General features: G+C 34.3%; 1 protein-coding gene across 18 annotated transcripts in view; it reads right to left on the reverse strand.

Moving 5' to 3' along the window:
• The window catches only part of TRDN (triadin), a 362,541-nt gene that overhangs the window by 288,943 nt on the left and 47,591 nt on the right, over window positions 1–26,007 (reverse strand). For all 18 annotated transcript variants that reach the window (XR_007413384.1, XR_007413383.1, XM_035705844.2 and 15 more), the window contains exons 3-4: window positions 8,161–8,322; window positions 7,058–7,090 (exon numbers count right to left, since the gene is read on the reverse strand). Coding sequence is in view for 16 of the 18 variants with exons in the window: in XM_035705844.2 (XP_035561737.2) it covers window positions 7,058–7,090; window positions 8,161–8,322 (195 nt within the window). In the remaining 2 variants the exon portion in view is untranslated. The remainder of the gene's footprint in view (window positions 1–7,057; window positions 7,091–8,160; window positions 8,323–26,007) is intronic.

Below are 26,007 nucleotides of genomic sequence, written 5' to 3' on the forward strand. Positions count from 1 at the left end.
GTACCTGCTTCTCCCTCTCCCCACTGCTCATGCCCTCTCTCCCTCTCTCTCAAATAAATAAATAAATAAATAAATAAATAAATAAATAAATAAATAAATAAACTTTAAAAAAAAGAAGAAGAAATAGAAAAATACCAACACCTATGATTAATGGAGATATATTTTTAACTTTAAGATAACTGGATTTTCTCTCTCTCCCTCTCTGGCTCATTCCTCTCTCCTTTCCTCACTTTATCCCTTGTTCTCTGTATTTGTTTGTGTAGGCAGAGGTGCTATTAACTTTGACTTAGGAGTACTTATGAATAGTTAAGAGAATTAAAACTATTTTTTTGTTTTTATTATATTTCTATTTTTGCCTAAAATCATTCATTTGCAATGCAGTTACCATTATTCATATTTTTATCCTCTCTAAGTTCAGTTTGTATGTGATCACCTCATCATTAACAAATATGCAATGCCCAAATTATTTTATCTCACTTGCTATCCCAGTAAAATTAATTGCTCATCTATTCATTAAACTCTTCAATAAGGTCTTTTCAGTACAGTATACTAAATAAGATCATCTTTAACTCATTTGCAATTGTTTTGGCTATAGAATACAATGTTACATTGATCCTGCTATTATTAGTAAGGAATGATTAACTTTATTAGACAAATCACATAAAAACTCTATTACAGTCATTTATTTATTATCTTATTTAACAAACTTTCACTGTCAACATTTGGGAAGGCTGTACACAAAGACTTATATGTTCTCCTCCACCTAACATATTGCTTGAGACGTAGAAAAAACACTTCAAAACGATTTACTGAAAAACAAATTTACTGAGGGGATAAAACATGTCAGTGTTCTGAAATAGCAATTATTTAAGGATGCACATTGTTGACTGTGGTGGAAACTTGGGCCTTCCTGCTGTTTTCACTCAGAATCCTCAGGTCATCCAGAACACAAAATGTTCATTTTCATCACAGACACTTTAATTTTTTTCCTTTACTAATACCTTAGAAAACTTTGGGAAACTGCATCTCCTTCCATATTTTGAAGATGACTTGTAAATTTTTTTATCATAAGTAAAAAGTTGCAAACAATTTATGGCTTATTATGAATTTTGACTTTTTAAAAAATAAAATTGCTTCCCTTCTTTAAAAAATCAGGTCGATGGACTCTAAATGTCATAATATTGTGAGATTCTTCATTATGGATTTAAAATAATAAACAAGCCTTTTTAAGACCTGGAAATTGTGGATCTTTCCTTTTTTTCTTTTTGAATTCATATTTTCATTCCATTTCTCTCACAAAATTTTACTCAAGAACAATATATTTTAACATTGGAAATTTTTTTTGATTATACGAACATACTTCTCTAGAAAAAAAGGCAAATATATTGAATTTTAGAATTTCTTTCCTATCCTATAAGAGTCTAAAGGCTAGTATCTTACAAATTTTCATAAGTATTATTAAATCTGAAAAGCAAAATTTTATTAGAAAGCTATCTATCTCTTTATGAGATGAATAAAACTTTAATTAGTTTATGTATTTGTGGATATGATTTACAGATGAAATTGGATAATATTCAATGACAACTCTAATCCTGTTATTTACATTTATTTATTTATTTATTTATTTATTTATTTATTTTTTAATTAAAGATTTTATTTATTTATTTATGAGAGACACAGAGAGAGAGGCAGAGACACAGGTAGAGGGAGGAGCAGGCTCCCTCCAGGGAGCCTGATGTGGGACTCGATCCCTGGTCTCTAGGATCAGGCCCTAGGCTGAAGGCACCACTAAACCACTGAGCCATCTGGGCTGCCCTATTGTTTACTTTTATTTATTTATTTATTTATTTATTTATTTATTTATTTAGTTTACTTTTAAAGGTACAGATATTGAGAAACCTTAAGAACACATGCATACATAGGACTTATGCATGTACATGTATATAGAGCTATGCACATAAACACCCACAAAAACACAGAGATAACAATTTTATTACAGAAATGTTATTTCTTTTTTTAAATCTTCCTCCAAGTAATGGTAAAATGACATAGAGAATCAAGAAAAAATTTATTTTAAATGATCACTCAGTTGAGTAACTGACTAATGTCTCCTTCAGTTATATTAGAAACAAAAATTTTAAAAACACATGATGTGCAAAAGATTTGTTACTCTATTCTGAGAGTCATTCACTTTCTGAATTTCCTGGAAGTCAAATGATTTTATCAGACTCTCAAAATGACTCCTAGATATTTCTACTACTCTCACTCAGAAGTACCTTGTGTAATCAACCAATATATTCAGAAAGGGTAAAGAAAAATCAAAATATTGTAAATTATAATGATTTTGGATAAAATTAGATTATTCTATGTACTTTTAAATGTATGTCTTGCTTTAGGTATAGTTCGCTTAAACCTTGGATGCTACTCACCTTATTTATGAAAAATGTTTACCATCTTAGGTAATGAGCAAACCAGCCCTTGTTTTCAAACCTCTTACTCAAATCAAGTTTACGTCTCTCAAAAACATAACTTTTGTTTTGCAGTTCAAAAAAGTTTAGTTTGCCTCTTGAGGAAATTATTAAGAAAGAATAAATTTTGCAACACATCTGGAAGACATGTTATTAAAAATAGATGAAAAAATAAAATAAAATAAAAGTAGATGAAAAGACTAAAATGAGGTAGATTTAATATAATAAGTTTATTTTGAAAACAAGTTATAAAAACCAGATAAATCAATATTCTATTGTACATTATTTTATTTGTACTAATGTCATGTAATATATAGGTAAAATTTTTGTTTATGAAACTAAGATATGATAAAGAGTTTAACATTTCATCAGTATATGTGTGAAGGGGATATCAAATTCTAATGTTTTATTTTGGGGACTAAATAGGTAAGTTTCAGATACAAAAGAAATAACTTTAATAATTTTGTTAGCTACCATAAAAATTGTATAATTACTATGCAAAAGAGAATATGTATTAAATATATACTTATATATATAAAGAACCAATAGTTAGCATATAGTTTATATTTTTATTAATAGGAGGTAAAAAATATAAACTGTGTAACATATAATGAATAAACAGTGCATAATGTATTATGCATATATACATAATACTTTCATATATGTGCATATACATAGAGTAAATTGGTTCTGCAAGTAGCATATGACTTAATTTTTTGTCAATAGGAGATACAAAATATTAAACAGCTTACATTAGATGAAATAAGATGGCATTTGACTATAATCAGAGTACATGTTTTATCATATATTTACATAAAGTATGTTTTACATTCCTTTTTGGACAATACAGAATTAATATGAAAGGTATCACAGAAATGTGGCATCTATGGGCTTAGTCAATGCACCTTTTTTTTTTCTTTTTTATTATTTATGATAGTCACACAGAGAGAGAGAGAGAGCGAGAGGCAGAGACATAGGCAGAGGGAGAAGCAGGCTCCATGCACCGGGAGCCCGACGTGGAATTCGGTCCCGGGTCTCCAGGATCGCGCCCTGGGCCAAAGGCAGGCGCCAAACCGCTGCGCCACCCAGGGATCCCTCAATGCACCTTTAAAACTTTAGTTGTTTCAGAAAATATCCCCATTATATTTAAAAGAATCAGTGTCACAAACCTACACTGCTTTGGTTGTCTTTCAAGCCAATGGCGCTTCCTAAGATCAAGTATTGAGAATAACTTGAAAAGAATTACTTACATTTAAATTTTTAAAAGCCATTTTTAGCTCCTATTATTTCCTATCTATATATTTTTTTTTGCTTTGCTCCCATGGGAACCTCCCTCAAGAGCAATGCAATCCTTCACAGTATTCAGCTAAATAAAAGGCAAAGTCATTATTAAATGGAACTTCTCGCTGCTCCAGTCTCCTCTACTCCACCATCTCTTTGACTTTAGACTATCCCATCACAAAAAAAAGAGCACTTGTGTATCAACACCACGGTTCTCCTTTAGCAGATGTATGCAGGACGGAGCAGAATGGCCTATTGGTCTTTTTGGTCAGCATTCCAGCAATTTTAGGATGGGTGAAGGCTATTTCTCTATATTGTAAAGTAGAAGCACTATTATGAACTTAGACGTGTTTTCAGGCAAATCTATTTTAAGATGGTATGCAAATAAAATTTTATTCCTTTATAGCTACCTGCACTTATGTGCCCCTTGGAAGGTGGGGAGTCAACACCCATGATGTATACCCTACTGCAAAGAAGCTACACAAGAGGAGATTCCAGACAAACAAAGCACACCTACCATACACAACACATAATTGTTTCAGGAAATATGATTTACAATGGTACTTGTTTTTCATAATTGTGAGTTTTAAATAATTATAAAATAAAAATATAATATTTTATAATGATTCAGTGCCTTGGATTCTCATCATATAGTGTTTGATAATAGAATTTACTATTTAAAAATTTTGACAAGCTGAAGAATAAAGATGCATGAAGACCCTAGATCTAATACCCTAAAGCTGTATTTATATATAGTAACATAAGCCACAGAATTGCAGACCCAAAATTTCATCCATATTAATAATCTATTTAATAATCAATCCTGCAACCTTGAGATTATTTGACTGTATCATTATTACACATCAATTTAGAATTGTGAACTTCACCTATAAATAATAGTGTAGTTGAGTTTTTATTTTGGTGAAAATAGCAGCTCGATAAACGAAACTAATATCTGAGGTGCATTTAAATAAAATGCTTCATAAAGACACAGGACAGTTAAGTAAACAATACCATAGCCTGATAATTTAGGTAATATAAAATGACTAAATATTATTGACTATATCTGAATGGGAGAGTATTCATGAAGAGATCAGTAAAATGCCATTTAAATGGATGAAAATCAAATGTTTTAGGAGATTGTCATTCTAGATTATCAAAAAATATATGCTTCTTAAACCACAATTTTTAAATATGAAAATGTGTAAAACAATCCATCATAAAATAGGGATAAGTTCATTGTATCTCCTCTCTAATAATACTATTTAAAATATGCTTTTGAAAGCAGAATATAATTAGAAATGTTCCACAAAATTTTACACACTTCTTTAAAATTCTCATCCCCTCTATGACACTACAAAGGCAAAGCCTGTAAATAAATTAAAAAAAAACCCAGTAATTATAATGAATTATATTTCCTTCAGTCCACTTCAACTAATGTTCATTATTACAGAGTTTCTTTACCCAAAGTAGGATATATAAGATCTTTCCTTAGAAGTCCATTTTCTCATGCAACTTTGTGAACAATATTATTACGAAAATATATTCAGATGATCTTTAGTGACTTCTTCTTTCAGTAATCTTTCAAGACGTTCGTGTACATGGTTTTAAACACATATATCACTTAGACTGTTTTAACTAATGAGTATTACTGACATCTTTTTCAAAAGTATCCTTAAAAACTATTTAATAGTTTTCCTGTTGGTGTTATAAAACAAAGCAATAATTTAAAAAAATAATTAAACAGCTTTGTGTGGATTTGCAATTTATGCTAATCATCACAAGGGACAATTTAAAAATAATCCCGCAGGGAAATTCAAATCAAAAGAAAAGAACAGATTCTTTATTAAATTCTAGATATTGATTTATGGAGAATATGATCTTATGACATTCTTGTAAAATTCAATTTACAAGTAAGAAAATACTATTTATTTTTCTCTCTTCCATTTCTAATTGGAACACACATTCTACATAAGCTGTTGTTTCCTGATAATGACTAGTAACTCATTAGCTTAAACTTTTACTATGTTCCATGCACTATCCATTGGAGGTCAGCTATTAAAAAACTGTTTTTAACCTCAAGAAGTTTATAAACTAATTTACAGCCTCTAAACCTGGATTTTATGGCTGAGCTCTGGCTTTGTGGATCCTGAATTTGTGATCAGGAAACCTGTCTTCTTTCTCAATAACTCCATAAACACTTTCATTTCTGGCTTTCCTAGATTGGAGTTTCACTAGTTTAGCTCTCATTTGTTGGACAAGTTACAAATTCAAATTTTCCAAATTAACATACACTAAGTGGATTTTACCCCAGATAATGAGATAATCATCATCTGCTCAGACAAGGCTGAAGCTCCAAATTTGGATCCCACTGTTTGCATCTACAGTAGGTCTAGGCAGATAGCAACAGAAGCCAGCAAATTCTCCACTGGAGTAAATACTCCCAAAAGCCTGCTGCTAAACAGGTGCAGCAATAACTAAAACATCACAATTGTATCAAGTCTGGCCATGTGTTGACTGTTTCTTTTTGACACCACCAAATATGCCTCAGGGATGGCATACCGTCTCCCCTTGTCCCTTCTAGAAATTCTTTCTCCTTCTTATGAAAACACTTGCCCCTGTGAGGCTCTTGCCCCATAGCTATACCCCTTTTTCTTAGTCACATTGCTTCCATTTTTCTGGATTTATGATCATCCCAGTCAGTTACTGACACACCTAGCAAGATATATTTCTGCAAGAAATCTTTCTATTCCACATCCAATTATACCGAGGTAACTATTCCTTGGGGATGATACATGACACATACTGACTGGATATGTCTTTGCCTCCAAGATTACTCTTTTCTATACTATTTCACACATCCTGTCCCCTACTCATCACCTAAAAATAAAGACTATTAATAGTGCCAATAAAATAAGGAGAAAATGAACAAAAATGTAAAATTAATAAATCTGGCCACAGTGAGAATAAAGATCATGGGCATCATCATCTTCTGGGCCATTTCTGAGGCTACAGAATTCATTCCTCATTCCTTCAATTCCAAGTCACATGGATCTGTGTGTAGATGGATTTGTACATCTACTGAAGAAGGTATCAATTAAATAATCAACTTAAAAATAGTGGGATCAAGTTCACTGGAAAGAATTGAGTATTCCTCTATCTAACCATAGATCTTGATCTAATCACAAACAAAAACTGTGCATTAAAAATAAATTAAGGCTACAACTCATGTAAACATATTTGAGTCACGCTGAAAACCAACATTGCCATAAAAGAAAAAAATATTTTTAAAGGTGAAAACAACCAACCTTTTTGTTTCAAGGGAGGCTCCTCTATTTCTCCTAAACCAAGACAAAAACAGTAAATTAGAAAAACTTTTAGCATAGCATAATACTGCCTCTCTATTTTCCCATTTCCCTTTGTTCATTAAAAAAAGCCATCTATTAGTTTTGACATTAGTAGTCCTTATATTACTTTGCCTCCCAAATTCCAATTTTTAAGTATAAACTTTGTTTATGTACATTTATGTGAGATAGTTTCACTTTTATGAGTTCAATAAAATCGTGGCAGCCATCCAAATTATACATTATAGTTCATATATCATGTTCATTTCAGTTCTCTATTGTTCGTCTCGACCTCTCGCTGGGGCCAAACAAATACAAATTCAGACAAAGTCATAGAGAGGGCTAAAATAATAAGAGCTTTCCTGGTAGTCAAGGCTGAGTACATGATTTCTGATGACTAAGGCTGACTCTAAAAAATTTCATGTAAAAGAACCATAACACGTCGTTCTTTTCACATCCACTCAGTAGTTTATGTATGGTTGGGGTTTATTTAGTTTTGCTTATTAATATGTGAGAGAGTACATAGGTTAGTTGCATAATTGTTGTGACTTTTAGACTATGTCCCTCCATTCTACACCTCCATTTGGTTCAATAAATTTACTTCTGATTATGATTTTAGTGGGATTGCTTTTTGTTATTTGATCATGAATATGACTTACATGTATAAAACATGTCTATCAGTTACTGTTATTATTTCAGTCTTCCTAAAAAATAAACTTGTGAAATAGCTACTATTTTTTTCCCCAAGGATGCATATAAGTGTGAGGTACTATTGTGAATTTGTAGTAGTGCATAGTAAGACCCTCTCTTGCTCTAATGCTACCCTAATGGTAGCATTTAATTTTGACATCCTGCCATAATGGCAGATAAGCTGTAAGATGAAAGCCAAATAGAGATGAATTTACTGAGTTTGGCAGCCTGTTGATAATGCTATTAGAACTCAGAAGTGTATTCATTTTGGTTTAGCCTGACCCAAGTGTTCCTCTGTGTTCAAACTTAAGAAAACCACTGTAATGCATAACTAATATCGGTCTGAGAAGTTAGGTGTGTCTCTATGCTCTTTGTACCTTTATCAGTGTCCTCATCCCCATCATCATCATCTTCATCACCGTCAGACGAGATGATGTCAGACAGCAAAGAAAAGAAGCCATAGACCCAGTCCGTGGTTTCTTCCACAGCATCATGTACAAGTTTTAGAGGATCTGAGCCAATCTTGGAAAGAGAGCTCGCTAAAAGTAATTAAAAACAAGAGAAAAATGTTAGAATCATTACCAAAAAAATTAAGAAAAGCTGTTTATCCTGATTTGTGCCTTTGGCACAAAATGTCAGTTTTGTACATTTAAATGTCTCTTGGCTACAGTTTTTTGGGGTGCTCAGAAATAGAAACTACATTTTGTCATAGTATGCATGTGTATTCAATTAAAAAGAAAAGTTATTGAATACTTATGGTACCAAACACTATTGGGCTACCAAGAAAGAAATTGTCCCTGAGAAGTTCATAATCTAAATATGAGTTTAACACAGGGCAAATTAGGAATGGATTGAAATAATGTGCATCTATGTTAATCAAATTGCAATATACACCCTAAGTTATGGATATTCAAGAACAGAAGATATTGTTGTCAGATATCATACTGGAAACCAACATGGAGAAGATGGTCCTGTAAATTTTCAGGCAAACAGTAAGTGCCAAGTTGATATAAGTAGCTTTGACTAAACTAAGACTGATAGGTCCATTTATTATAATTTGTAATGCATCAGGAAAAATCTGGAATTGTCAACATAGTATTCATATCAGGTTCCAGCTAGATTCAATTTATTTAACCTTGTTAGGCATCCCAATACCTAAAAATAAAAGGTATTTAAGCTTCTAGTAATTTTAGTAGGTAGAATTAAGAAAAACTGAAACCTATAAATCTTCCATATTTTTTATATCCTAGGAGGTAGACACCATCTGTGAAATGAAAGATTAAAAAATAAAAGTACAAGCAAATAAACATAATAGGTATTTCCAAAATGTTGTTTTTCTCACTTTAATTATATGAAAATTACTCTGAAGGGGCAGGAGAGTTTCTAATATCTGATTGAAGAGGCAATCTATCTAGAAATGTGGTATAAGTTGCAATTGATTTTTCATCAACCCAAATTAAATTTAAGATTTATGTTTTCCTTCATTTTAAAAAATATTTTAGCTTTTCAGAGATTTTTCTCCCTTTGATACCTTAAAAGAGTAGAATTATGTCAACATATTATTTTATTTAAAGGTTAAGGATTCTAAACTTAGGCTTTTAATTTTGATGGAGATAGAAAGTCACCAGAAGGTTAGAGCAAAGGGATGAAGTGATTTGACTTATGTAACTTCATTCTCTGTGTTGAGGGGTGTGAAAGAGTGCCAAGTTGGAAACAGAGAGATCATTTGGAGCCAAATGAAATAAGTAAGTGGGGAAAATGATAGTGATTTCTATCAGGATGATTTTGTGTGTGTGTGTGTGCGCGCGTGTGCATGTGTGTGTGAAAAGCAGTCATTTTCTGAAGGCAATTAAAAGATAGAATTAATTATATAGACTTATAGTTTGGCTCCTGAGTGTGATAGAAAGAGAGGGGTACAGCATAACTTCAAAGCTGTTGGTATGAAAAGCTGGAACGATGGAAATGCCATTTGCTGAAATGGGGGGTCTGGAGAGAAACAGGATTTTTTACTGGTAGTATATAAATACCTGAGTTTTAGACTTGTCAAACTCAAGATGCCTATTTGAACTCTATGTGGAGATATAGATGTTTGTACAACTCAATATGACCTACGAAAGAGAAGTCCTAGCTGAAGATAGAAACTTGGGAGTTCAGTAGAGGATAGAAGGTATCCAAAATCATGATATTGAGTGAAATCATCATGGAAGTGAACCCAGGAACATTCCAACATTTAGAAGATAGATCAGTCAAAGGGATGAACCAACAATTGATGATGACAAGGAGAGATAAGACGGATGGAGACAGAGATATACACACACGCCCACACATTCAGAGAAAGAGAGAGAGGGAGAGAAGCATAAAAAAGAGTGTAATGTTTTGGATGTCAAGTGAGGAAATTGTCTTGAGAAGCGTAGAGTGATCAACCGGCAAATGCTGCTGATAGGTCAAGTAAGATGAAGACTGAGAATAGACCTTTAGATTTAATGACGAGGATGTCAAGGACTGTTTCAGTGGAATGCCTTCAAGACTAAATGGGAGGAATTTAGAGATGGTAAGTGCATTTTCCTATAAAGTAAGTGACAGAGTTTGGGCAATGTTTGAAGAGAACTAGAATCACAGCTGTTTTCTGTTGTTTCACATTGTTAAAATGGAAAGAATATGCCATTTTATGCTGACGGGTAAGATCCCACAGATGACTTAGACAGCATATATATTAGGAAGGGGAAAAGTGATATGAAAGAAAGGATTTCCGGGGAAATTTTAAATTTTATGTTCCATTTCAGGGGATTCACAGCCTATCCAAGGATGCCAAGTTACAGAATGGTGGTTTCAGGAAAACTTATCTCCATGACAGTGGAACTTTACTCTTTGTAACTTAATTTTACTACATTCTGGAGAGTTTCATATAAGCAAGATATGGTAGTCTGGATGATGAGATTAAACCTTAGAGAAAGAAAATGAAATGGAATTTTATAATTGCAATTGAAAAATTTTAAAGAACTATATGTAAGGAACTGGATTGTAATGGCACCATTAAATGTATTTTTTAGCACTAGTATATTTTATATCTAATGGAAGAATATGGCAAATGGGATTTTTATGATCTGAATAGATTGAGACCATTTCCCCATTTCCCATTTTTCTAAATGTTCACTGAGGAACTTAACAATAAAATCCAACAAAATAGATACCAGTTTAATTATCCTTATGCCTAAATGCACTATATCTGCTCTGCAGACATGTATATCGCCTGGTTCTAAAAGAGTCAAACCAAGATGCTTTCATGAAGTCAATGTGGCTGGCTTGAGATCAGCCTCTGATTTTTAGTTTTTTAGTTATGTGAACAACAACTTTAAAAACATAGATATAGATGTACATATAGATAATGGATACAGATTATAGATATATCTTAAATGAGATAGTAGTCTTCAAATTGATTCTTAACTACATCTCTCAGATATCACATCCAAATTATATCAATAGAAATAATACAATGCGACTAAACCTTTTACTGATGTGGTTTTTTTAAATTATATTTTCTTACCTCTCATGTTTATGTGAGTTAAATTAAATACATTACAGTAAGGATCATCATAAAAACAATGGTAGCTGACACTTAGAAGTGTGTATTACCTGCCAGATACTATTCTAAGAACTTTATGTATACTAACCCACATTTCCCTTTCAATAACCCAATGAGGTAGCTATATTATTTTATCTCTCCATTAAATATAAGAAAAGTGAGGTTTGGCTATATTCCTATCAACAAACAAACAAAAATAAGAATTTACAATTGGTTCTAGAGTCAGATATTGGATGAGAGATTCTGGGAGGTGTTTTCTGGCTGTTAAAGAGGAAATAAGGACTTTGTTGCATGGGCACATAAAGCCTGGAGCTGCTGTATCACCTTATAGCCATGAAGACAGTAGCTGATTCACTGAGGAAGGCAAAGGTTAAAAATGAAAGAGCTTGAGTCCATATGACATTGCTGAAGCACTGAATTATCCAATCTTGGAATAATCGCCCTACTTCAGGAGCTTCTGTTATGTGAGATAAGAAATGTTTCTCAGTGTTCAAGTCACTCTTAATTGTATCTTATATTTCTTACAGAAAAATATACCACCAGATGCAGGGGAAACTGCTCTAGGCTCCTTATGATCAGTAATTGGATTCTTGGCACTGATAAAATAGTGCCAAGAGAGGCATGAGAGGCAAGGAAGAGTTTAAAGTTAAATAAGATTTTTATTGGTGCTCTGTCTTTGAAGCCAAACTATACAGATCCTTAAGTTTCTAAATGGGAACATACATGGGAAACTAGTCATTTTCTCTGCTTTCCTCCTAAAGAACCAAGTCCATGTTTTCACCATTATCCTTGACCATCAGTCTTACATTCCTCAAGTTATATCAGACTCTTCTTTATCTTTCAAATCCTGACAAACATCAGCAAACAACAGTTACAAGCTTGGGTTCTGAGCTCAGACACAGCATTCAAGTTCAGGTCTCCCATCCAGTACCATGCCAGACCATACTGGAGGCAGAGACAGAAGGAAAAACTAGTAATAATAGTCCCGTCTTTATTTAAAATTTTGATATTTTGTGCATCACAGATTTCTGCATTAATTTTAAAATTTTAAATATTGCATCTTGATTACTGAGTTTTTCAGAGTCCTTACATTTTGCACCCAAGGGTGAGTGTTTCACTCACCTCACTCTCATCCTGATGCTCCCCCCATGGATAGTGGTATGATGTTGAGAAGATTCACTTTTGACATGTCTATAAAATTCACTGATTCCTATGCTTTTCCAAAGTCACCCCTTCGTGCCTGTTATCTTTATATTCAGCATTCTCATATGCCGGTTTACAATATATCCAGTGCTGGCAAACAATATTATATGGTAGGGAAAAAATATTTTTTCTGTGCTTCAGTTTGCAGAACTGTAAAACAATAAGAGTAATGATACTTACCTCACAAGGTTGTTGTGGTTATTATATGAGATAATACATTCGAAGCACAGCATGGTATACCTGGTAATTAATAAATGTCATTGTGGAGAAACAAGCAAGATTATCTTGGAATCTTGAATGAGCCAGAGGTTCTTTTGAGTTTGCTAGCTGGGACTCCCATAGCAGCAAGCTCTATGTATGATCTCAGCTTCAACTAAGGTCTCCAAATATTGCACAACAGTCAATTTCCTATAACCCTGGATCTCTGCATCCTACATTCCCACTGCATGGTATCCATTCCCAAATGAATTACCCACCCAACGATAGGCTGCCCTCATGCGTATTTGATCAAAGGAAAAAGCAACTCAGAGGGTGGATTTGCTCATCTGCCTCTGTCTGAGCCATTCTAAAGGATGGTGACTGAACAGGAATCTCCGCCATCTTCCGACCCTTTGGCCCATGAGTCTCTGCTTGTACTGGATGGTACTTGCTGAACTTCACTCAAACTCATTGTATATAAACTTTTTGGTATAAAGCACCTAAAGCAGAGTAAAGGAAATAGTAAACGTTAAGTAATTATTAATTCCAATGTTCAGAGCCATTTAACTCAAACATATGGTGGCGTTCCAGGAATGTAGGCTGTAATAAATATTGTCTGGTGATCATTCAGTCACTACATCATCATAGGCCACCTCCCCAGGGTCTGTGAAATCCAACAATGCGTTTATCAGGACTCATGAAAGAACTAGTGACTGTCCCTTACCTCCCAGAAAATATTCACATCGAAATATTTGTATCTAAACTGACATAAGGGCTTTTAAAAGTGTCACAAATGTTATCCCAATTAGGAAAAATTCAATTTGTATGTATGTTGATGTGTGTACCTTGAGCATAGGAACACCCAAATGAAATTTACTAAGAAACTCTTCTTTCAAGACAATTATTTAGGACTTACTGTGTGCAATAACCTATCTTAATATAATCAACATAGTGCTGGCACTTGTGGGCTTGCTAGACAGGTGTTTCTAGTTTTGATATGTGAAGAATACTGTCTGAAAATATATAGTTTCAATTTTCCAGACCTAAAAAAATTCCAATTTTAAGTGACTGGTTTTCCATTCTTACTGCAGGTGAGTGCTGGAATACTTTTGTTTCTGTTAGTGAAAATTTGATCAAGTTAAGAAAAATATTAGCAAATCATACATCATTTAATATGCTCTGTGTCACATAACAATTCTTGCTTGAAGTACTGTGAAATTACTTGGTCTTTGTTTAGGATATACAGAATTCCCTAGAACATACCAGAGCTTCTGGTATGTTTCTCATTCCCATGCCACCCCCAAGGATGGGAAGAAGGGAGACATAAGTAGGTAAGACGAGTACAAAGATAAAAAGATATAAATGCTGTGTTAGTATATGCAGAAAGCAATGGCTGTCTCCGCTGTGTTCTTATACTCAGAAATGTAACTGAAAGAATGCAAATTCTCATTAAACATTTTGGACTTGAGGTTTGGCATCATTTATAATAGTCAACAATTTCCTAAGAATATAAGGATGAAATGCTGATTTAATTTAGCTTATTTTTAACCAGAACATATTTGAAAGGAAATGCACTCACAGTGAACTTAATAGCCCTCTGAGTCTTCAGATCCCAGAGTTTCCAGCATTGACAATATTAAGTGCAGATACTTAAGAAGTAACAAACAAAAATATGTGCTTTTATATCGACTTATTAAGGTCAGTGTCTTTATCAAAGTGACATTTACTCAAGACATTGTACTCTAAAGCATTTTAGGATCAGTCTGAAGTAACTTTCAAACAATTTCTTATGGGTTAGACCACTTAACCTGAACAAACTTGGTTGAACTCAATGATGTCAGAACTGCCATCTTTAATTTTTATTATCACAGTAGAAGGGCTTTCACTCTCTTACACTCTCTTATATGCCTTTTTTTTCCCTATGAGTTTATTGTTTTCTTATTCTGTATTTCACTTCAAATTCGAAGTAAAGCCAATGAGAAAAATATAACACTTCCAAGGAAGTCAGACTTAAAGAAATGTTTAATGCAGCACCTTTATTCCTCCATAGTTAATCTCTAAGGTATACTTATTTCCTGCCAATGGACATTTGTAAAAGGCACACTAACTGGAATTCCAAATCTTCCCATTATTTTCTCTTGAAAATTCCCTAGAAGATAGCTATATTTTTGTAAGATCACTTCAGTTCCAGAGACAATATTTGATATTTTGGTATCTGACAAGTAACTTTTGTTGGAACTAGAATAGTAATAATTTGTAGCACTAACATACCCCCCACCTTTTTTTGTTTGTTTGTTTGTTTGTTTAAGAGAGAGAGAGAATCTGAAGCAGACTCCATGCTGAGCATGGAACCTGATGCAAGGCTTAATCCCAGAACCCTGAGCCAAAACTAAGAGTTCAATGGTTAACCAATTTTGCCACTCAAGTGCACCCCAACATAGCTTTTTAAAAAAATAGCTTTTCCACCTAATAAATATTTTAAAAGAGGCTTGTTCTGAATATCCTCTTTTTAAATCCACATATAGTAGTCCTTTAAAATGATTTCCACTGAATAGTTCATTGGAGTGGACCTGGCTAACTAATAGAGATGGTGGAAGAGCAAAGGTAAAAACAATAATAAAATGGAGAAATGGAAGCCAAAGAAAATTAAATTTAACTACCCTAATATAGGCTTTGCATTGGATAACCTCCATTGCAGTATATAATATCATTGCAGTATAATATCATTTCAAGGATTTTTGCATGGACAAAAATGTGGAATTCAAGCTATATTGCAAAATTTCCTTGAAACTGAATATGTAGGTTAAAATAAATGTTTGTATTTGTTTGATTAACACTTAGCGATCTAGCAAGAAATATAAATATTAGGTCAGCTCATTTTAGACTGCATAATTAAGTAATGAGGTAACAAGATATTTCTGTAGAGCGTCTCTCCATTGCGTTTATTAAGAAAAGAGTATGATGAAGACTCATTTTTCTCTATTTAAATGAATGTTTCCACAGACAGGTGATAACCATGATATTGCCATACTCAAGAATATATGTTATATTCCAAAAGTGGGATGTTCAAAAGTTGTATATAATCACCTGCCCTGAATTACAAAAGTGATGTATATTCAAAACCAAATTTCTCCAAGTAATTTTCCTCCAACTGGGTTTTTAACATAGAGACGATGTACAAAGGTTGAAATTCCCTTGAATTCATTATCCTTACCCTCAATAAACAATCCTCAAAAATGGTGAAATGGAAAATGAGATTTGTGAAATTCCCTTGGTATTTCTTTTCTTTTTTTAAGATTTTATTTATTTATTTGAGAGAAAGAGAGAGAGAGCACAAGCAGTGGATGGGGGGGGAGGCAAAGGGACAAGCAGACTCCCCACTTAGCAGGGAACTTGATGCAGGGCTCAACCTCAGAACCTCAGGATCATGACCTGAGCCAAAAGTAGACGCTTTACTGGCTGAGCCACACAGGCACTCCTTCACTTGGTACTTCTAATAGTAACCACACTATGAGAGATTTTTACTTACGCAGGTGGAGCTGGGGTCTGAAGGAGAGGAAGAGGCATTTGGAATGAAAATATGGACATGAAGTGGAGGGAGCAAGGAAATCTGGAGCCTGCAAGGGATGGGATGAGTTTCATGAGAACAAACTGGAAATTGCATCAGTCCTATGATCTCCAAAACTTCCTCTCCACAGAGAAGTAGCTGTTGCCCTTGTCATGCTAAATATGCTCCTCAGCCAGGAGTGGAAGAACCTGAAGAAGGATCTATCAGAAGCTGGAGTTGTTGGAGGATCAGCCACTGTCCCACGCCAATGAAGTAAGCCAACAGACTAGGACAACATCCATACTCATATTTAAAGGAAGACATCTAAAATTTTAAATAGGGGAATAATAATAATAATAATAATAAAAAGATTTGCAGTTTTCATTGTGGCCTCAGAATGAAAAGGAGGCAAAGGCAAGATTATAGGCAAAAGAGAATACATGGCTATTGCAACAATCTTGGGAAAACTAAGGCAGGAATTCTAGAGATAAGGCACAGAGTATGGAACAGAACCAAGAGACGTTTGACAGTTCAATAAGTGGTTTTTGATCACTGAGTAAACATTTATGGATAGCAGAGAAAGAGGGAAGCTTCCAAGGAGTCCCATGTTTCTGATTTTAAAAACTGGAAAATGAACTGGTCTTAGAATCTAGGAGGCAGGCTTGGAAAGAAATATAACTAGTTCAGGAATCTTGAGTTTGCTAAGCCAACTGAACATCCTTATACAGGAAAACTGGAGAGAGATTGAGGTTCAGGACAGGGAAAATAAAAATGCTTATGAGATTAATTTTTCCTTCAGAATAAAAATAGTTTTACTGACTCCCATGATGGGACGAATGCATTTTCTTAAAACTTACCTTAATGTGCTTTGATTGTTTTGAACTGTGTCACTGCTTTTATCCTCTAAATTTCACAATCTAGCCATTTTATTTTTTTTATTATTTTTAATCTAGCCATTTTAGAAGATTGATCCTATTATTAGATTGAGAGCCATATATTAAAGATAAGTAGGCTTAATATGATGTCAGCTTGTTTATCACTTATTTGAGTAATGCAAAGTCATGCAACTGAAGCAATGGAACAAGGTAATATTGTCTGATGGGGGCAAGAAGCCAATGATGCCAAAGAAGAGTTATAAAAGTCCTAATATAAGATTTTAATAAATAAGTGACTGTCAACAGTTCTAATGCTGTAAGGCTTAACCAAGATGAAGATGTTAAGTGTGCAAGTTGTTCACACTTAAGTTCATGATTTGTTCATTTGTTTGATGTGTGTTTTTGAGACATTTGAGCAGAGTGATAGAATAGTGTCAGATCACCTCATAACAGGAGTTCGGCTAGAGAATCAGAAACAAAGAGGGTATAAACAGGGATATAAGAAAGTGAGGGAAATTTGTTTTTCCAAGTTAGAAAACCCATAAACACCCATGGAAAAGGAGAGACTAGAAGTGGAGATTTTGAAGATACAGGAAGGAGATGGCATTTATATCTAGCAACATTTGAATGTGTCAAAAGGTACCTTCATGGGGCTCTTTCCTCCTATACACACTCAGATACACACATTCCCTTAAAAATAACGAACACTTTTAAAAAGCTGAGTCTTCCTGGGGCACCCTGGGTGACTCAGCGGATTGGGTGTCTAACTCTTGGTTTCAGCTCAAGTCATGATCTCACAGGTTCTGAGATGGAGCCCTGGGAGTTTGCTTGAAGACTCTCTCACTCTGCCCCTACCCCCTCCTCCCCCTGCTCTTTCTATCTCTCTCAAATAAATAAATAAATCTTAAAAAAAAAAAAAAGCCAAATCTTCCTGAAGCAATAATTCATACTTTGAATTAATTAAACAAGGAGATCATTAGGCTGAAGTGCTTCTAATGCTCCAGCAGCCCATGTAAGCAAAACCAAACCTAAGACTAAATGCATCAAGGTTAAGAAACAAAAACCTAAGGATAAGAAATCAAAACCTAAGGACAACTGATCACGAACAGCCAACCAACCTTTCCCAAATAAGGCAAATGCTTAGCTACAGCCAATCAAATAATTTCCTTGCTTTGCTTCAGCCTCTTTTTTATAAAAGTCTTCTAACTCCTGTAAGAGGAACTCTCATAACCACTTTCTGTTTGGTGATGCCTGGTTCCAATCGATTTTTCTCCAAACTCTTAACATTTTGAATATGCCTCAGTTTATCCTTTAACATCCCAGATAATATATTTTCCCAAATCATTGTCCTTTTTCTCTCCATCTTCTTTTCTCTTCCACTCTAACTTATCATCGTTTCTCTCTCTTCTCCCTCAGATCTCTGGATGATACCCATATTAGATTACAATAATCAGGCTTTCTCTTTTTAAGTGATAGCCATGTAGGAAATAAAATAAAATAAAGGGCCGACACAAAGCTTTTGAAGTACATCAGATTCTAAAAGATAAAACTCATGTGATTTACCATTTTGAAAAAATAAAATACTTGCAGATGTTGGATATTTAGATGCTTTTAAACCAAAGAAAAACTAGGATCCTGATTTAAAAGCACTTTTGGTGAGCTAATTGTTTTATTGACTGCACAAGGAAATGACTGTCACTTTTCTAATCTACATTTGAATAGTCATAGTGTAGCTCCAATCCTTGCCATTCAAAATCTGAGGCATGGGCATTTTCCTGCTGCTTTTTAACATTTTCTCAATTCAGATTTTCCCATACTCATCTTTACTATTAACAGACTCCAGTGTTTTAGAAATGTACTCTTGTATGGAACCCTAATGAAATTAAAGACAAGCAACTTCAGTTAAAATTACGTGGCTATTTCAATATTTAATAGTCTCATGGCAATGTTTCTAAGTTATTCTTTGCTATTCCTCAACTGTAACTTTTTGAGGCAACGAGGAATGCTACTGAATGCAAATAGATGTACACTTCACCTCTCTTTCCCAATATGACCCCAATCAACCAACTTTTGCTGGCAAAATCGTGTTGCAAATGTTTAAGCCTGGAATATTTCCAGCCTACTGGAGCTAGACCCATGTCAAATAAAGGGCATTTTATATTCTGAAACAAATTGCAAATAACTTCTGGCCTCTTTTACTCATGTCAAATACCTAAATAAAATGAAAGGATCTTACTATACTTTTATTAATGAGCATAGTGTGGTTGTTATTATATTAATTGAAAAACCAGTTTGCTTTCCTCTTTAAAAAAAAAAAAAAACGTATCTTAAATATGGACACAGTTCCAATGCCATGATATTAGCAAGTAAGGAAAAGCAAGCTTTCCATAGATTTAAAGATTTTGATAGATTTGTTTCTAAGCTAACATTCAATGGAATTAATTTTCTAGTAGCATAAGAATAGTCAAAATATCACTGTACTCCAGTTGGATGATTTACTTGGATCATTATATTACAAACCTAACAGACCAGTGGAGAAGAGAGATATTAGATTTGAGATTAATATAGCCATTAGTATATCTGGACTAATTATTTAATAAACATGCATTTGGTCAGCCAAGATTTAGTTTTGGAAACTCTTGACTATATTATATAGTCTCTTTAGCTATTCTATTGCTCAGTGCTAGCTGAGGGAATAATTTTAAAGTTGTTGTTTTTTTTAACCACCTTAAAATGTAGAATGTAGTGCCATGAGTTATGTGCTTACTCTATCATATAAGAGTTACAAACCATTTCAGGATGGCTAGGACATTTCCTCAATGTTAAAATAAAATATAGTACTTTAATCATTGGATTTCTTTTGTGTAATTGCTAGAATCTATGTATATTCACATGATATTTAAAAATTAGAAATCAAGTAGTCAATTCATCTTTTTGAAATATGCCTATTCATCTTTTTGAAACATTGAAATATGCTTAAGGTCATGAAGAATAAATTAAAACAGTACTAACTACAATTTATCTAATAATGATGATGTGCCATTCAAAATACCAAGTGTTTTGTATGTATTAACTTATTAAATGTTCACAGAGCCATATGAAACAGGTACTGTTATTATCCTGGAGGATGAACTTGAGGCACAGAGAAGTAATTTCCCCAAGATTGCACAGCTCCTGATTGGTAGAGTCAGGATTCTAACCCCAAATTCTAGCCCTCAGAGCCTGTATTCAACTACTTCGGTTCTTGTCTTGAAGTCCATGTGTTCTTTTGTTATTATTGTTTTGCGTCTTTGCTTATTTGGTTATTTTCTTTTTATTTGTTTGCTTGTTAGATATGCTTAGCAAATAACTTCTGTTTAGATCATACAAATTTTATTGAACAATATGTATCAGGCAATAAGATTAAGATGAATATGACAATCCTTACCTTTGAAATCCTTAAAATCCAATTGAAGGAAAAAGAGGTTTAAAATGTATTTTAAATGTGAATACTAATATTATCAGTATCATCATAAACTAATATTTTATAAATAAATAATATGCTCAGGGTGCCTCGGTGGTTCAGTTGGTTAAGTGTCTGCCGTTGATTCAGCTGAGGATCCTTAGGTCCTGGGATCCAGCCCCACATCCAGGCTCTCTGCTCAGCAAGGAGCCTGCTTCTCTCTCTCCTTCTGCCCCTCCTCCCTGTTCTCATTCTCTCTCTCTCTCTTTCTTGCTCACTCAAATAAATAAATAAAATCTTAAGTAAAAAGAAATACTATACTCTTTACTCAGCATTCAGAGTTTTAAAAAATGCTCTCACCCTTTCCTTTATGAATTTACTTATTTATTCATTTATTCTTCACCTCAACATTCATTCAATGTTGAGCTCATACTTTGTGCTAAATACTTCTAAGCACCTGAAAAATCAAGTAAATGAAATAAGTTTCCCCAAACTTAACAGATCAGTGGAGAGGAGAGATTTTAAATAAATAATCACATTCTGGGGTGCCTGGGTGGCTCAGACAGTTAAGCCTCCAACTCTTGATTTTGGCTCAGGTCATGATCTCAGAGTTGTGGGATCGAGCCCTGCCTGGGGCTCTGAGCTCAGTGTGGAGTCTGTTTATCTCTCTCTCTACTCTACCCCCTGCTCACACTGTCTCTCTATCTCTGAAATAAATAAATAAAATCTTTAAAAAAAATCACACCTAATTAAATGTATACAACTTGTAAATATATACTGTGAGTAAAGGGTAAATAATATAACGAGGAAATAAGATAAGGTGACTTGATTTATATTGAAAGTTCAGGAAAGGCTTTTGTCTTTTGGGTTTCTTTGTAGATTTTATTTATTTATTTGAGAGAGAGAGACAGAGATAGTGCTGAGCAGGGAGCCTGATGTGGGGCACGATCTCATGACCCTGGGATCATGACCAGAGCGACAGCAGACACTTAATCGACTAAGCCACCCAGTCACCTCAGGAAAGATTTTTCTAAGGAAGTGAATTTAAGCATAGCACTGAAAGATGTATAATAGCTGATCCATCAAGAAGTGGGGTGTTAACAGATGGTATGATTTATAATTGTATCCATCTACAGATAAATTTATAAATTCAACATAAGGCCTCATTTGGTAAGGTTCAAATGAGTGGTATAGAGCACTGGTATCAAGTTTTTGGTTTTTTTGACCTTGAAATTGACCACCAGCCAAAAGCTGGAGCCCAACATCAAAATGTCAACTTTTTATTTTATAGAAGAATGTCATTTAAAAACAGTGACAGAAATAATATCTGTGATTATCATCATTTCCAAAGAGAATTTTAAGACTAAAAATGTAGGCACAATAAAATTAAGAATACTTCTTTAAAATGAATAAATGTTTATTTATCTTTTTCCTCCCTTCATGAAGAGGCAACAAACTTCAATTAGGATCTGGAAATCACTGGACTATGGAAACTTCTGCTTCCTTGATTGTTTATAAGTAGACCGGATTTGGGTAATGGAATGTATCCTTTTAGATGTAGTGACCAAGAGGACAAAACAGGCCTGGGACATTGAATAGAAAAGTAGGAGTTGAGATAAGTAAGACTTGAATCAGAATTAGAATCACACAAAATGTCAACTATACTTGAAAACTCAGTGCACACAAGTGCTGATAGAGTCTAAAATGTTGCATTTAGTGCCTCGGTCTTCCAAGTCTCCTAAGATGTGATAACATATTCATATACAGTCACACAGACATCTCTCTACACACACACACACACACACACACACACACATACATATATACATAACCATTAAATGTTAAATTTATACATTCTGATTGGCTTTGGGTCTTTCCTGAGTCATTTTCTTCCTCTACATTCAAAGCCTGACAGACAGTGCACCTGCTTAACTGGGCTAAGTGCCAGAAAAAAAAAAAAATCAGGGAAATTAATTTCCAAGAGCAGTAGATAAATGGCACACCTCATTAGAAAATCTATTTAAAAGGCACATCAGGAGATGTCTGCAAGACTTTCATAAGAAATTGATGCTTCCTACCATCATGTCCTTGCTGGCTTTCTTCTCAGATTACTGATCTTACTTCCCGGTAATAAGATTCAAATTCAAGTTATGCTTAATGAGTGCCTCCTATGTGCCAGGCACGTATGTTTTACATAGATTATCTTATCTAATTCTTACAAAATTGTTTTGAAATAAGTATGTGGAATGCATGCAAAAATTACCAAATGTGCTTCTTGGAGACTTCCTGGTACAGCCATAGAATGATTTTTCCTTCTTATGGATGAGGATGCTAATAAATTATAACCCTTGTTCTTAGGCATAAAAAGCCAAGAGCTACTACAATTTATCCTCTATCTTCTGACCTAGAAGAAAACCATTAATATCTACTAATGCCTGGGTTTGTAGTGATCTCTTCAGAAATCCTATTCTTTTTACATCATTGTTTAGAGAGAAAAAGTTGTCTCTTTATATATATAAGGCAAACAAGTTTGTAAGGAATGTCAACCAAAGCCCACAAATTCTGATCTTTAAAGAGTTATTAAATCATCAGGACTCCACTCTATTTTCTGCAAGAGCTTCCTTGCTGACTCTGCAGAAGCTTGGGGGCAAGGCCTCTGGCAGCCTTTGTGATCCTCTGGCCTCAGGTTAAAAAAAAAAAAAAAAAAAGCAACATTGCCCTGCACTAACCACCATCCCACCCCTACTCCAACTTGGCTTTCTGAAGACTTCCATCTTCCAGGAAAAAAAGTAAAGGCAAGAAGGATAATATCTGGGTGATCAGAATCTTGGTTTGTGTCTGTTGTTCTGAGGTCAGTATAATCAGCTCTCCATTACATGCTCACGGGTGTCCTGTTTTATTATTATTTATTATTATTTTTTTAATAAATTTATTTTTTTATTGGTGTTCAATTTACCAACATACAGAATAACACCCAGTGCTCATCCTATCCTGTTTTAGATGATAAGCTATACGGTCACCTACATGATGGCTTTGTATGCTGTTAAATTGCTACACTAGAACTACATTTCCCAGAATTCCCTCATGTGTAAGGTCTAGATAACAGTTGGGCACAAGAGAAATTCGCATGAGCTTCAGAAAGCAAAACAGAAATATTAGCCATTGCTTATTCTCTGAAGGTTGGTGTAGGGCAGGTGCTCTTGCAGCTCATGCACATTATCACCCATATGCTGGCTGACCTTGACATGTGGCAGCAGCCGGCCACGTGTTCTCCAGTTCCCACTGGACCGCCTCCTACAGCATCTCCAAATCCTGGCCAGGTGCTTGTGCAGTTCCGTAGTGGAAGGCACCAATTCATCTTGCAGCTCACCCACATCATTGTAATTTGAGGTGGAGAGAGTCAGTTAAAGGTTCCAGTTTGTCCTTGTCAATTCCAGTTTGTCCTTAGTTTCCCTTATTCTATTTCCATCTGCCCTTTCCAATGACGGGATTCAGGACATGCTTCCCCAAATATGGCACCTTGGCATATTTAATGTTTTCAGCTGAAAGAATTTGAGAAATGACATGTGCAAGAAGGACTTCCTGACCTTCCTCTGAAGCAGGTCATAAAACTCTCATAAGAAAGGTGTCCTCCCTAAACCCAGAGGAAAGGAATAGCCTTATTTCCAAGATGCCCAGAGGAATCTGAATGAACAGCCCTTGCTCTTTCCCTCAATTTATGACACTTAGCTCCTACTCTTTTTGTCCTGTCACGTTTTTCCCCCACTTTCCACTTTTCTTCAAACCTAGCATAAAAATGCTTGGGCTTAACTGTTTCTTAAGGTCTTCCTTTCTTTACGAAGCCTCCCGTGTCTCATAAAACTTACATTAAATAAATCCGAATGCTTTTTTCATGCTAATTTATCTTTTGTTAGAGGGGTCCCAGCCAAGAATTTAGAAAGGTAGAGGATAAAGGTATTTTTCCTCTCCTACCCCAACTTCCACTCTACGGACCCATGACCTAGTTCAGATACATTTCAATAGCCCCACCTAGACTGCCAATCAGCTCTCATGAATGCATAAGCCATATACTAATCTACTATTCTATACCACTCATGGTGACTCTACTCTGATCGAATTCTGATAGATACACTGTATTATTTTTGGATAGTGTTTGAACTTTATTTTTAGGAAGAAAAATGAAGGATATGTGAAATCTTTTTTTCTGGTTTCTGATTTTGGTGGGTTTTTTTGTTTGCTTGTTTTTTGATGTCCTAAAATTTTTCAGCTTAGACAGAAAGAAGCAAAGTCATAAATTTTGCAGACGAGAAAGCAAGGTACTATTCCTATTTGACATACAAGGAAACCAAGTTCCTAGTCACGTTAGTTTGCAGGTTTTGGAGTTGGAGACTCAACTCAAGTCTTCTGAAAGAAGCACATAAAAGCTGATTCTACATATGCCTCACAGGTACATTATTGGGTACATCAGATCAAATTAATAAAATCAGGAAATGTGAAGTTTGCCTAGAAGAGAATCCTTCTTCTCAATCCAATACAGTATTTACTTATGAAAATAGATCTTCATTTCTCTGTGAACAATTTCTTAATGCCTTAAAAGTGTTTACCTACTTTTTAAAGTGCCAGAGAGTAATTTAGAGCCCAGGGACACCTGCCCTCTCTTGTCTTCAGTTATTCCCAGTGTGTTTTCTTTTTTTTTATCACTAGCCTGGTTGACAATATATATTTCAAAGACATTATGTAGTACAAAGACTCATCATCCTAATAATATTAATATTTGGTAAATATCTGAAATGGTATCAATTAAAAATAACATTAGAACATAAAAGTAACATTGGGACGCCTGGGTGGCTCAGGGGTTGAGCGTCTGCCTTTGACTCAGGGCGTGATCCCGGGGCCCCGGGACCAAGTCCCACATCAGGCTTCCTGCATGGAGCCTGCTTGTCCCTCTGCCTGTGTCCCTGCCTCTTTCTCTCTCTCTTTCTTTTTCTGTGTCTCTCATGAATAAATAAATAAAAATCTTAAAAAAAAGAAGAGTACCATTTATGTTTTGACACCCTTATTGAAGCAAATGATTTTTTTTCCTGTGAAGAATCAACATAAAAAAGGCAAGAATTCACTAAATGGAGAAAAGAAACTAGAATTTTAATATGAGTGTATATATCCCATGCAACCAATAGTTAATATGAGTTACAGTTTTATGCTATAATTATACAGTCTTTGAACTTATACTATTTTGGTGTCCAAAATTGCACATTCAAATCTGAATTAGCAAAAAGTATTTGAACTTTTTATTTGAAGAATTTATATATTTGTTCTTTAGAATTTCAGATTTATGATTTTTTTATTTCAATTTCATTGGAGATTATTTATCTTCTT

The sequence above is a fragment of the Canis lupus genome, chromosome 1 (assembly GCF_003254725.2).
Source record: "Canis lupus dingo isolate Sandy chromosome 1, ASM325472v2, whole genome shotgun sequence".
In the NCBI taxonomy this organism is placed as follows: Eukaryota; Metazoa; Chordata; class Mammalia; order Carnivora; family Canidae; genus Canis; species Canis lupus.